The 13,108-nt window shown below is 41.8% G+C and overlaps 1 protein-coding gene across 1 annotated transcript in view; it reads left to right on the top strand.

The window, feature by feature from the left end:
• nrp1a (neuropilin 1a) overlaps nucleotides 1–13,108 on the top strand; it is a 154,415-nt gene that overhangs the window by 116,891 nt on the left and 24,416 nt on the right. The window contains exon 8 of the mRNA XM_017301757.1: nucleotides 688–854. Coding sequence (XP_017157246.1) covers nucleotides 688–854 — 167 coding nt within the window. The remainder of the gene's footprint in view (nucleotides 1–687; nucleotides 855–13,108) is intronic.

The following is a 13,108-nucleotide window of genomic DNA, read 5'->3' as shown; positions in this document are numbered from 1 at the left end:
TGAGTAAGGGTGCGCTAGCGGTGCGGCAGATGGGGGAGACCATCTGTGTTAGCTCTCAGGCTGCCACCGCATGGCTCTCCAGCGCTGCTCTTCATCCAAAGGCCTCAAAATGAGCAACGGAATTTATATTTAGGGGATTTTTCAAAAAAAGAATTCAAATTATTTTAAAAGCATTCCTTCACACAACGACTCTACATATTCCTGTTTGGACCAAGAAAGCATTGTGGTTTACAAAAAAAAAAAAAAAAAAGATAAACGCCCCTCAGGGAGACATAACACATTCAGACAGTGGGGGGAGGAAAAAAAACAATCAAAGCGAAAGTCACTGTTAGCGCCTAATACGAGCATAAACCACGCTGAATGTTTCATGAAGACATTTTTACGTCTCGGACACTTTCCCTCCAGCTTCCATTAAAAAGTGCTGGAAAAGGAATAGAAGGGGTTTGCCGTCGACGTGCTGTTGTCTTCCGGCCAGTCATGTGGAGGCCTCGTCCTCCGCCCTGGAGATTTGCTCGGATTCAAGGAGGAGGACAGAGAGCGGGGGCATGGGAGGGCGACACAGAAGACACATTCTTTGACTACATATTGACTGCTTAGAATTCAGCTGAAAGTCTTTCACTGCCTCCTCTATCTATTTTTTTTCTGATTCCCTTTTCATCTCCTCTGTCCCCTCCCTCTGCCTTTCAGACTTTGACTGCAGCGATCCGTTGGGAATGGAGTCGGGGGAGATAACATCAGACCAAATCATGGCTTCATCCCAGTACAATCCCAGCTGGTCCCCGGAACGCTCCAGACTCAACTACTATGAAAATGCATGGACGCCTGCAGAGGACTCAAACAAGGAGTGGATTCAGGTAGCACACCTTCTGTTTTTCTCCTGTATTAAAAGTAATTGCTTCCAATAAAGCATAGTTAGTGACCATGGAAGGATAAATAAGATTAAAAAAGCAACAGTATTTACAAATTGATCTATCTGAAGGTGGGCTTAGGTCATGATGAGACCCTCCCAGAATTCAGAAACATATACGTTACAGTCACTTTCCAATCAAAAGTGCCCCTAGTAATGAATGTGTGAATCCATGATCGTCTGTAGAAGCTCAGAAAACTATCGATTCTCAAGAAATGGCAGTTTCCTAGTTGTGGGAATTATGAATTGATTCAAAATGCTCAAAAATTGATTTTAAAATGCTTTTAAGTTGTACATCTTTGCAGCTCCATTTTGCACGTGTACTCTGTATTGCATTATGTGTTCAATCGTAGGAGGCTGTCTCGTATGTATTTTTTCTATTTACGAAAAAGTCAGACAGCTAAACTAACCTAATAGTGGTAATTTAAGTTACAGGATTTAGTGCACAAACCTATTTTTGTTTATCACTCCCATGGTTTTAGCACAATGCTCAGGAGGAGCGTGGCAGATGCCACGGTCAGACAGTGGAGAAAGAGGGGTATGAAGGTTGGGTTGATGATCAGTTCCCAAAACCACACACACAAAGAAACCCTCTCATAAGCGCATGGGGGGTCAGTGCCACCCCACTGGACCACGCAAAGCGTAAGCAGTTCAATACCCAATAGACCCAGTCTCTTAAAACAGTTAAATATAGAATTATTTTAAATAGATGTTCTTTGTTTATACTGTCTTTTCTTGTTAGTCACATAATTTAAGCAGAATTCCTAGCAAGAAAGAGTTATATTTCCTGTGATGGACTGACTACCTGCCAGGTAGAGCCCCATGCTTCAGGATGGATAAAACTGTACTTTGTCACAGACAGCTGGCCCAAACCAAGAAATAATTGTTTCTCGTTTGTACCGAAAATCTTCGTCTCTCTCCAAATGTTCACATTCTTCACTTTCCCTAACAGAAAGCCATCCATTCATCCATCTATTCTATCATAGTCATTCTTTTACATCGATGTTTCCACTCTGTCCCTATCAGCCTGTCTTCCTGTGGCTGCCTCTGTCTTCTAGTCCTACCTGATAATTTCCCCCCTATCCTTTGGAATTGAAACTGCCTCCGGAGATGCTCAGATTTAATCCAGGCAACCTGCCAAGCTTCACACACACAAACACACGCGCGCGTGCGCAAACTGGCTCAGGCTCTGTCATATTTTTTGTCTCTTGGCTTATCTTCACAGAGTGATCATCACCCACCAAGGGAACTTTATGTGGGAAGATTAAGGATTTAGTTCTGTCATCCCATGATGGGGATAAGACACGTATACCGAGTCCACTCACATCACAAAGAACTCCCCATAGCCTCTTCCCCACCACAGCCCCACCTCCATGCATTTGCACTGTCTTTGATTTATGAACCCAAGACCCTAACTTCTTACAAATACACAGCCTGTTTTTCTTTTTTGACTTTTTTCAGCAGCTTATGCATCATTTCTTAAAAGTTTGGCCCCAGGGGGATATCTCAAGGGATAGATAATAGAGCTGACCCAAAGCCAAATATTTGCTCGGGGAGGGACATAAGCAAGCTTTTTGCGTTATTATTGCAATGAAAATATTGTCCTAAGGGCCTCTGTTATTACTTCAAGCTAATTTAATCGGTGTGTAACCACATACGCACACAGTTCTGTGTGTATCCTCTTGTGTGTGTGTGTGTGTGTGCGTGTGTGTGCGTGTGTGTGTGTGTGTGTGTGTGCGTGCGTGTGGGTGTGTGTGTTTGGCGACCTGTGTGAGTAGGAGGGTTTGGCAAGGCCCAACGTGTCCTGCAGAGGAACTCACTGTGCGTCTGAGTGGATCAGGAAGAAGCAAGGCCACCCTTAAAACCTCTGTTAAAAAGTATTAGTCATTCTCATAGGAAAGTCCTTTGCAGCCAAATGTGGAGAGATTTTCAAGCTTCCCTGTCATAAGCTGCATTTCCATTGACCATATAATGGCACAGTTTGACATTTTGAAAATAAATTTCTTTAATAGAATCATGACAATTTCAAAATAACTCTCCTTTTTCAATAAAATATTTTGTAGCTAGGAGGAGATGATTTTTTTCAGTCGCATCGAATTTGGTTTATTTGGCAAAACTGCAATGGGAACACTTCTTTCACTCATGATCAACAACCGGATGTTGACACTGGTTGAAACCTCAAAGAAGAAAACAGGAAGTAGTTCAAAGTTGAAGGCGCAGCATGTTCTTTTAATGATACTGCAGTTGCGAAATTGTGTTTTTTTGATATCAGCAGAATATTGACAAAGTTTTCCATTTGCAATGGAAATGCAGGGTATTTTAAATGAAAATAATTAGCTCTTTTTGTTAGCCTTGTCGCTGTATCGATCATGTTCAGGATTTGACTTGGCCCTAAAATCTAGTTTTTCAAGACTATGTGCTGTAATGGTTGAGCTAAAATTCCCAGCACTAATCAGATCAAAACCTTGAATCCCTCACAAACCCCTACAACCTCACCCCACTCACCACCTTTGAATTTCTAATCTTGAAGGCAGCGTCAGGGTTTACGGTTGGCTAATGATTTCTGCTCTTCGTAGGAATGAGTTGCACTTGTGCCGAGCGGTCCGAGCTCCAGTCATCACAGGTGGTATTAGAAGAGTAGAAATTCTCATTTCTCTTTCATTAAGCATGTCAGCGGCGTTGCAACAAGCCGGGGCGCCCTCCCGGCATGTACAAATCATCTCGGTGCGCAGTCAGATGCATAGCAATCAATTCATTTTATATTTCATGATCATTCTCTGACTCCCGTCTCGGCCAGACGGTTTTATTATTCATGATGGGCAGCCTTTGAGTCCAAGGCCTTTTCCTTCACTCTGTCCATCCATTTTAATGCTGCCTCATTCTGATGCACAGAGAGGAGGAGGACAAGATGCTACACTCATGGGCGGTCTTCGTTGGCTAATTAGATTGGTGTAGTGTGGTTGAGTATTGAGTGCTGGGTTAGCCAGGTCATTAATCAGCCCCCGTTGGTGAACACACAGATGGACAGATGTCCTTTTTAAAGGAGAATCATGGCTTGAGGAGAGAAAGAAAGAACGGAAGCAGCTTTTTCTTTCTCTTGACGATCTGTCTTGTGACACAATTCAGCACCGCTCTTGCTACAATTTCTCCGATTGACTCTGGATATCCCTCTTCTATATTTCATCATCCGCTCCCATTCCTTTGCTTTTTTTTCTTATAAACTTGAATTTTCCAGCTTCATCGCGCATATTAACTGCCTTTGTCTGACGCTCAATAGTTTAAGCAGTAGGAGTTCTCCGCCGGAGGTTTCAGGGGAAAAATACACAAAATTATACCTTCAGACGAGTCAATGAGCTGTCTCCTCGTCTACGGACTCGCTTGACTGGCATGGAAACACCTGCATCTGTGCAACACATTTGTCTCCGTAAGGGAAAGAACGAAATGTTTACAGACTGACGTAAGGGTTCCTCTGGAACTTTTTTTGAAGGAATCGCTGACATTGTGCAGAATGAGTTTGTCAAATGTGTTTGATGGGACGGGGGTGGGAGGAGCGAGATGTGATGGGTACCGAGAGCCGCAAGAGCAATGAGAACGAGCCAATAAGACAAACTGCGAGGCTGAGCCTCCGTCAGGCAGATGCCATTGATCGCACATGCTCACTGCATCAATAATTTAGACTGTTTTGGAGAGAGCCCAAGTGTCAATACCTGAAAGCCTGTATATCTTATCCCATAATGGTGATTTTGCTTCACTAGCTTCTTCTGTCTGCAACTGTATTTATATATTTACAAGTGGTCTGTCTGTCTGTCTGTCAGTGATTACTTGAAAGGTTTAATCATACAAAGACAACCCAGCTCATGTCTTGCGAGAGACTCTTATCTTTACTTCCTGACAGATAAAAGCACAAAAAGCAAAGAAACATATCGTTGTTTGTTGTCACAAAATGTTCCCTTATCTTATCCGTTTGTGATGACCCCCCAAGGTAAAGTCAATCCCTCATGAAACATGTCAGTCTTAAACCTTGGACCTTTGGAAGGTGGGAGGGGTACGCCAGATTGTCTTGACTGTGTTTCCTCAAATCTATAAACCAAACATCTCTGGTTGACTGGCTAAGAAACCTTTAATGACACACTTCCTGACCAAAAACGCCACTCTAGTCCTCACGCCGAGGCCAACATCCGACGCTAAGCCAGCTCATCCTGTTTTCTTTCCATCTTAATGCGGTTTCCAATTACTTCAAATCGGCGAGGAAGAGCTCCGTCCCATTGCATTGTCTCCCTCTTTAAATCGGCACCTCGTTCCGATGTCTTACCAACCTGTCGAGTGACGAGTTCTCCGAGTGCTTTGAGTGCTCCGAGTACGGACCGGTAATTAACAGCAACTTCTCACTTGATGAAGTCTAGCAAAAGAGCATGAGGCTGGCATGCAGCTGCCAGTGAGATCATCATCATGCCATCCGAGTGGAAACAATGGCTGCTGTCTTTGCCGCGCCGCTTCTGGGCCCCTCGCTCTCAATGGGAAAATCAATGAGAGGATAGAGACCCGCAGTCGGCCGGTAATCGAAACATGAGTGGTCGCATGACGTAATGAAATGAGTGCTGCATAAGTACCTAGAGACAAAAAAATAAACTTAGCTCAGCCACAATCAGTGCCATTTTCAGTGTCTGCCTTACAGAGGACGATGGGGTGTGGGGGAGCCTAAAGCCCTTTTAGTCGGTAGTCATCACCAAACGATCATGTGCAGCTGGGCATCCTGGGAAAGAATCCAGACATGACATACCTTCAGGTCGCTGTGTTTTCCGTCCCTATCAATGCCTGTTGTTTCATAATCCTGACTCAAAGCGTGAGTCACATGAGTGTGTTGTATGTGTGTGTGGAGGAGGGAGGCTCAGGAATGCCCCTTAAGTTTAATTTCAAAGATGATTCACAAGTCAAGAAACCTCAAAGTCAGACTCCTTCCTTGCCCTGTCTTTGACTGAGACAAGCTGAAATCTTTAAAGGGGCAGTTTTATGTGTTTTCCAGGCACATAATGCTGTTTTATAGCACAATCCTTGAGTACCTTAAGTTGCTATAAAAGTGCTGTACATATACAGCACTCTGTCAGTATATATAAAATGCTGTATATATAAAGCATTTTTAAGTATTTTTAAGCATTTTTTAAGTAATTGATATATATGTCAAATATTACTATATATTATTACTATATATTTGATATATATATATGCATATATATCAAATATTACTTAAAAGAACTGTGACTTTGTAATTTAGCGCTATGAAATTGGGCCTCTGTCTTTTTAAAAACTCTTGCTCTTCCAGAAACTCTTCCAACAGGAAGTCATCAAAACATCGCTCCCCTATTAACTCCTTAATGTTTTTAACAGCATTGCAATATGAAGTAGCTTGTATAATTAGCTGAGTAGATGTGCAGTTCCACCCGGTGTTTGCTAATTGCTGCTGGCTAGTCTGAAGGAGCTGAGGGAGGCTGCTCTGTGCGGCAGAAGCTTGGAAACTGCAACCGAGGAGGAGCTTCATCCTTGAAGGCGGAGCTTGGTCCCACCAGTCGTTTTGTGCAGCTGAATGGTTACCATAGGAGATTAAGGATTTCTCAAACATGCTTGAAAGAATCAAAGCAACACTCCAGGTCTTCTTTTAATCAGGGAAAAACATTATATCGTGGTGCAAAGCTCAAAAAGGTTGATTTTATATAACACTGCCCCTTTAATCAGGCACCTCTTCACAGCTGAAAAGAGAAAAACTGAAAACTTTTTACCTTATTATCACTGTCATCTGAACTATGCATCCCTTTTTGTCACCATAACAGATCGTCGGTGCATGAGAAGACATGCATAATTAAATGCCAGCAAAGAGGTGTGGGGAGCTAAAAATAAACTGTAATTCTGTCAGGTGAATAATGTGATAAATGGAATGTCGGCAGCGAAGCTCATAGGTCCTACAGCATCTAAGTAATATCATTTTCAAGAAAGAAGGATTAATTACACTTTCAGGAATTGGAGCCTTAGGCAAAATTATGCCCCCCATCCCCAACCTCCATTTCACTCTACTTTTTGCTTAGGCATCATGCCTGTGGGACATAAATGTTGTCATCTGTGCTTCCCCACCAGGGTCCTCCAGGAATCTTAGGGAACTTCCATGTGTAGTGTAGAGATTTGTGATTGTCTTGACTGCGGTGCTAATAACATCCCCAGTCAAAGGGTGGCGCCAAATACACGGCACTTACAGAAAACAGCAATATAATTCCAGGAGCAGAGGAAGAAAAACAGCAATAATGTGTGTTTTTTTTTTTTTTTTTATGAAGCGCATTGTAGAGAGATGAGCAAAAAGGCATAAATTACAGAGTGAGAAAGCAATATTTTCTTTTTCAGTTGGTTTCTTCTTTTATGAGTAGAGAGTTCACAAACCAGTGCATTAGTGCCCCCTGTGGGGCTGTAGCAAAACATGTGTACCTCTGAGGGAATCGCTGCAGTTTAACTGAGACGAATATAGTGCGAATATGGTTGCCTGTGAGGTCCAAACCACACACAGATGCTGATGTAAAGAATTACATAAGACCCTTAAAGCGTCTCTTCAGCCACACTGGGGAAATTAGTGAGCGAATTGGGACAGGCCGTCTTAGCATCCCGCCTCTGGTGAGGAAAGCACATCACTTCAGCCAGTTGTCGTGCATACCCCCAACTCATAGCCAGTCATCCGTTTTATCATTAGCATACGGAGGAAAAGAGGAAACAGGTGATTTGAGTCTCTGCATACACTTGGTGACTAACAGCGCCATCATTGGGAATCCATAAAACATTTCCAGAGGTTTCCTGGTGGATTGAGGCCTGCCAGCTGCTGCTCTTTGAATTCAGAACACACAGAGGAGCACTCTGTTCTTTCCCATTTTCACTCTATTTTTTTTTTTTTTTTTGTCGTTCTTGGTAAGGGAAGATGAATAAACTCATTCCGTAAAGGCCTCGGTTATTCAATAGGCAGAAGCCCACACACACACACACACACACGCACACACACGCACACACGCGCGCGCACACACACACACACACACACACACACACACACACACGCACGCAGTCACAGACACACAAAACACAAAATGCAGTAATCGGAAGCCCCCCTCGGTTGGGGAAGTAGAGAAATGGATTTAAAGAATTGCATTTATTTCATCTTGCAGAGAACTGTTTACTGCATCCAACTCAATTATAAGCCGATCAGGCAGGGACAGATAGTGTTCAGAGGCCTTTTCTGAAGCTCTGCCTCGAACCTCTCACCATGTTGTTGTTTTTCTCAGCCACCCTGACGAGGCTTTAGTCTGTCATGCAACTTTGAGTCATATAGTTCAAACTCTGTGACAATACCCTGAGTAATACCTCGACCCAGTGATTACACTTTGCCTTTAAGGGTGTAATTGGAAAATTATCTCGAACTAAACTATATCTATACAAACACGCATAAATACTTAAATACCATGTATCTCTGTTATTCCTATCATTTACTTTCCTGCGCTCATGCTCAATGTGTTTACCTCCGTTTAAATGCTGAGAGTTAATTTGCGCATGCAAGACCTACTGACAGGTCTAACAGTGTTGCAAGTCTGAGCATGACTTGATTCTCTTTTTGCCTTTTTGGTCTCATCAGCGTGTGTAAAGCCACTGGAGACTGCACACAGCGGCTGTCGGGACACGAGTTATTATTTTTGACTCAGCAAAAGGGTGAAAATAAACACAAAAATGGGCTCATAAATACTTATTTTTACAACAAGTTATTGGGGACATTATAGATACAAGAAAAAAAAGACAGGGCAAGTTTATGGCCAAAAATCTTTGAGACTTTTTTTTAATTTTTTTTAGAAAAAACAAGGACATTTTGGAGTTTAAAAAGTCAAAAAAATGGTGAGGAAAAAAGCAGAGAAATTTTGAGATTGATTTCAAAAAATGCATTGAAAAAACAACAAAACTTTCCGAGTTTGAAAAATGAAGAAAATTGTGAGAAAATTCCCAGAAAATGGGAGATACATTTCATAAATTTTGCTGCAAACAACTCAGAAATTTTAAGATTAGTTTCAGCAATTTTCTATAAAAAATAAGGAATTTTTCTTTTGTTTCAAAAGTTAAAGTTTGACTTTAGGAACTTTTCTGGTCTTGAAAAGTTTAAAATTTTCAACTTTTTTTCTAGCAATTTTTCAACCTTTCAAACACAGAAATGTCCTTGTTTTTTCTAGAAAATTTCTTAGACTATTCTCAAAACTTCTGAGTTTTGTGGTGGAAATTTACTCCCTTTTTTATTTATTTTTTATTTTCCATCTACAAAGGCCCTAATATGCCAGTGTATATTTTAGACAATGTTGAAGCAGAAAGAAAGTTCCTGGAGGACAATTACGCGCTGTAGTCTGGCTCTGATATTGAGCTGCCTGAAAAGATTGGGCTGATTTCTTTACCCTGGCTCTCATTTTTTTATGAGTCAGACTGTGTGGTCCTCGCCGAACCTCTGTGCTCCTGCATGCCCAGAATGTGTGGTGTCATTTGTTTAGACGGGCTCGAGTCCAAGCACTTATCTGGAAATATAACCAAATGTTAAACGTGGAGGAGATAGATGCTTGGTTCTGTTGAGTCAGCAGAGTCTCAGACTGCAGCGATGGTAGATCAGGAGTCATAATTCATGTCTCCCTCCGAGTGATTACATCAGCCATCAAACACGATTCAGCCTTTCAGTTCTCGATGACAAATAGGTTTATATCTGAGGAGGATTTATTTACCCCAAGATCCTCACTGGGTTTTCGTACAATTTCTAAATGTTATTGGTTTATATTTATAGGTCAGTAAGTGCTGTTCTTGGCGTTGGGTTAAAAGGAGTCCCAGTTGTAATCATTATCTGGGCCTGTTTGTTTTTACAGAGGCCTCTGCGGTTTATGGAAGATTTTGTTCCACTTCTAAGCACCCTGACAGCCTGCCTTCCTCCCTGACCTGAGAAACCTCAGTCTGTTAGCGCAACCTCGCCAGCGTTCCCTCTGTTTCTAACAAGCAGCCATTAATAAATCATGCTTTGCTCATTACCTGGGCCCTGTTATCCTCCCCTGTCTGTGGAATTGATCTAGTCTGTGCACTTCTTTGCTGGAGACCCCATGCTTCTGTCCTTCACATCTTGCAAGGCTTCGCCGTCGGTGGCAAAACTTCCCCTCCCCGAGTTTCCCCTCTGCATTCCGCTATCTCCGCTTTCCTGTTCCCTTCCACCATGCTTTGTTTCATCTCATTCTCCACATTGCATCCTGTGACAGCTTACCTCTATAAGCCTTTTTTATTTTTTTTCTTGACTCACATTGCAAGAAATTTCAAATTTGGTGCCCAAGACATTCACAAATTTGCAAGGAATGACTTTTTTGGCAAGTTTCAGTACCATTAAACATTCCTCAGACAGTAAAAGAACCCATCCTCTCTTAACTTTAACATTCTGAAATCTACAAACTCCTGTTAAAATGTTAATGACTAGGATAAGAAAGAAAAAAATTGAGCCATATAAAAATGTGACATTTATTTCCCTTTTCCCCTGAGCAGTAAAGCATGGAGTGGTGCGGTTCGGTTCGCTCTTTTGTCTGTTCCCATAACAACAGCGGCCCCATACAACCGACCCGTAACGCAGCATTCCTGGACGCGCTTAGTGAAGTTGTAGGCTCATAAGACAATGGTACGGCATGATTAGGGCAGAGCTACTGGCGCCACACACCACAGTCCATTGACTGGAGGACAAAGAAACATCACTAACTGCGTCTCCATTACAAATGCTTACAAAAATGTGTAGATAGATTTGCAGATTGCAGTGATTCTATTAAATAAGAAACACTAAGTAAGATTGTTCATGCGATAAGTTGTTAAAAACCATTCTGTCATGATCCTCCTAACACTTCATGTCGTCTTGTTTGTCATTTCCGCCAGTAGTAACATCCGGTTGTTGATCACATGACTTGTCTGATGCGGAAAAAGAGACTCCTCCTAGCCCAATGTTTTGTTTTTTTTATTAGAAAACCGGTTTATTTATTTTTTTCTTGAATTCTTGAAATATGTTTAGTGAATGTATTTTTGTAAATATAATTTGCTCAATTATAAGGTCAGTGGAAAGCAGCAGGTGCATGTCGTCGAGCTAGTCTGACGCAACGTTAGGCATTTGGGTTCAACTCCGCCTGTTCAGTTGGATATGTCTGACAATAAAATAAAGTACCAAACCGCACCAACTTGTGTTGCACCACAAGCGAGGCTTTAGTGAGCACAACTTAACTGAAAAACAAACAAGTCTGCAGACAGATTAGAAAGGACTGAAATGATCTCATTGTGCAAAGGTATCAGTAAAGAGAAGGGTGCAAAAAGTTCTTGAGCAGTATTTAAATACCATGATGCAGTGGCAACGAGCCAGATAACTTTCCAGGAGACCAATACCAAAACTGGAAAAGCTACAGAAACTTGCTAAAAGGATTGATTGTGTTCTATATGGGACAATAGTCCATTTTTCAGAGCAAATGTCAATTGTTGGAACGGTCTACACAGGAAATATGTTTGCTTAGATGCTTAGTGCTGTGAATAAGAAAAGTCCCCAGTCTTTGGACGTGGAGAACTTCAGCAAGACAAACCAGGCTATTATTCTCAAAATGTGGAATGCTTATGGACTCCTGTCAAAGAATACTGCTGAAATGTGAAAACATATCAAAAGTTGCTTCCACAAGGTGTTAGTGTAAGGTTGTGCACACCTACTTTATATATGTTTTCTCCTTTGACTGGAGTTATTTGTTATTTAGTTGAATTGTACAAGACATGTGTCAGATTTTGAGAGCCATGTTGTTGTCGGACGTCACTGGAAAACTGATATCATAGGTTAAGTTTTGTTCAAGTTGGACAGCGATAGACAGATACATCACCCAATTACTTGCCAGCCCAGCATCTAAACAGTTTCAAGAGCCACTGATCTTTTTACAAAACACTTTAAGCTGCGACTGAGACCCCATTTCATTGTCCCCTGGTGTTTTCTGAAAGGACAAAGGGCGGCACGGAGAGGCAAGTCAATCTTACTGCTGTGTCTCTGAGCTGCCAAGAAAGGTAGTTCCAGCTTCGCATCTGTCATCATATGTAAGGATTAGCTGGCTTTCTGGCTTCTCCAGGGAGTGATGAAGCAGTGAGATGTCTGTCCAACCAGCTGGTCAATGGATTTGAGGCAGAAACACACTGGGTTGATAGCTGTTTACTCACATTTGATGGGTTGTGGTGAATTGTGCTCAATCAGAACAAGATCATTGGAATTCAGTCATGGGTAGCTCCTTAAATGCCAGTGGAACAAAACCAGGAAGGGACTGACATTGCTAGCCTGGCCATTGCCTTCCTGTGCAATTGCGTTTGATTCTAATTTCTCTTCACAGCTCATTCTGGGCTTTCTCCCACTGACCGGTTTATTTATTTTTTCTTGAAATTGCCGTGTTTCCACTTAGTGAATTTATTTTTGTAAATATAATTTGCGCAATTATATGGTCAGTGGAAAGCAGCAGGTGCATGTCGTCGAGCTAGTCTGACTCCAGTGGAATTTGTATTGGGCCAATCAGCTAACAGAAGAAGTTGTGAACGATGACATCATTTTTTTGCACTGTTTTAAAATTGTAGTCTGCCTGTAGTTTTAGCAATAGCAGTGGAGCTAAATATTAAATTGGCATTAACAACTGCCTTGTTCGAATTGGCACTTCTCTCTCCATAGGATGGTTGTTTAGAGCACAGGCAATTTATGGTAAGCGTCAAAGTGGTGCATTACAAATTTTACTGACAAACGTTAGAGATTGGGCAAGCAAAGCATAGAACAAGTGTCTGGTTTTTACCAGACTACTAATGTGCCAGTAATGACCTTAACCGACTGGGATGGGAAATGTCCAACATACATTTATGTATTCTGTTCAATTCTATTCAAAAATACTTTATCCCAAAGGGAAAATAAATGTTGCCGTAACTCATTTCATGGAAGTATTTTCAAAGAAGTGTCTCAAGAAGACACTGAAGACACTGCTGATGTTATGCATGACTGTCATCACATCACAGAGAAGCTCATCCGCACAGTAGACGACATTTCACAGTAAGAAGTTCTCGATGACAAGACTGCTGATCCACCTCACTGGCTTTTGCCGCTCCTTTTTAAAGCTTCAGTGAGAAAGGCCGGCAGAG

This window comes from Poecilia reticulata, linkage group LG20 (genome assembly GCF_000633615.1).
Source record: "Poecilia reticulata strain Guanapo linkage group LG20, Guppy_female_1.0+MT, whole genome shotgun sequence".
In the NCBI taxonomy this organism is placed as follows: domain Eukaryota; kingdom Metazoa; phylum Chordata; class Actinopteri; order Cyprinodontiformes; family Poeciliidae; genus Poecilia; species Poecilia reticulata.
Note: the sequence above shows the minus strand (reverse complement) of the source record. Positions and strands in the feature narration are given on the sequence as shown.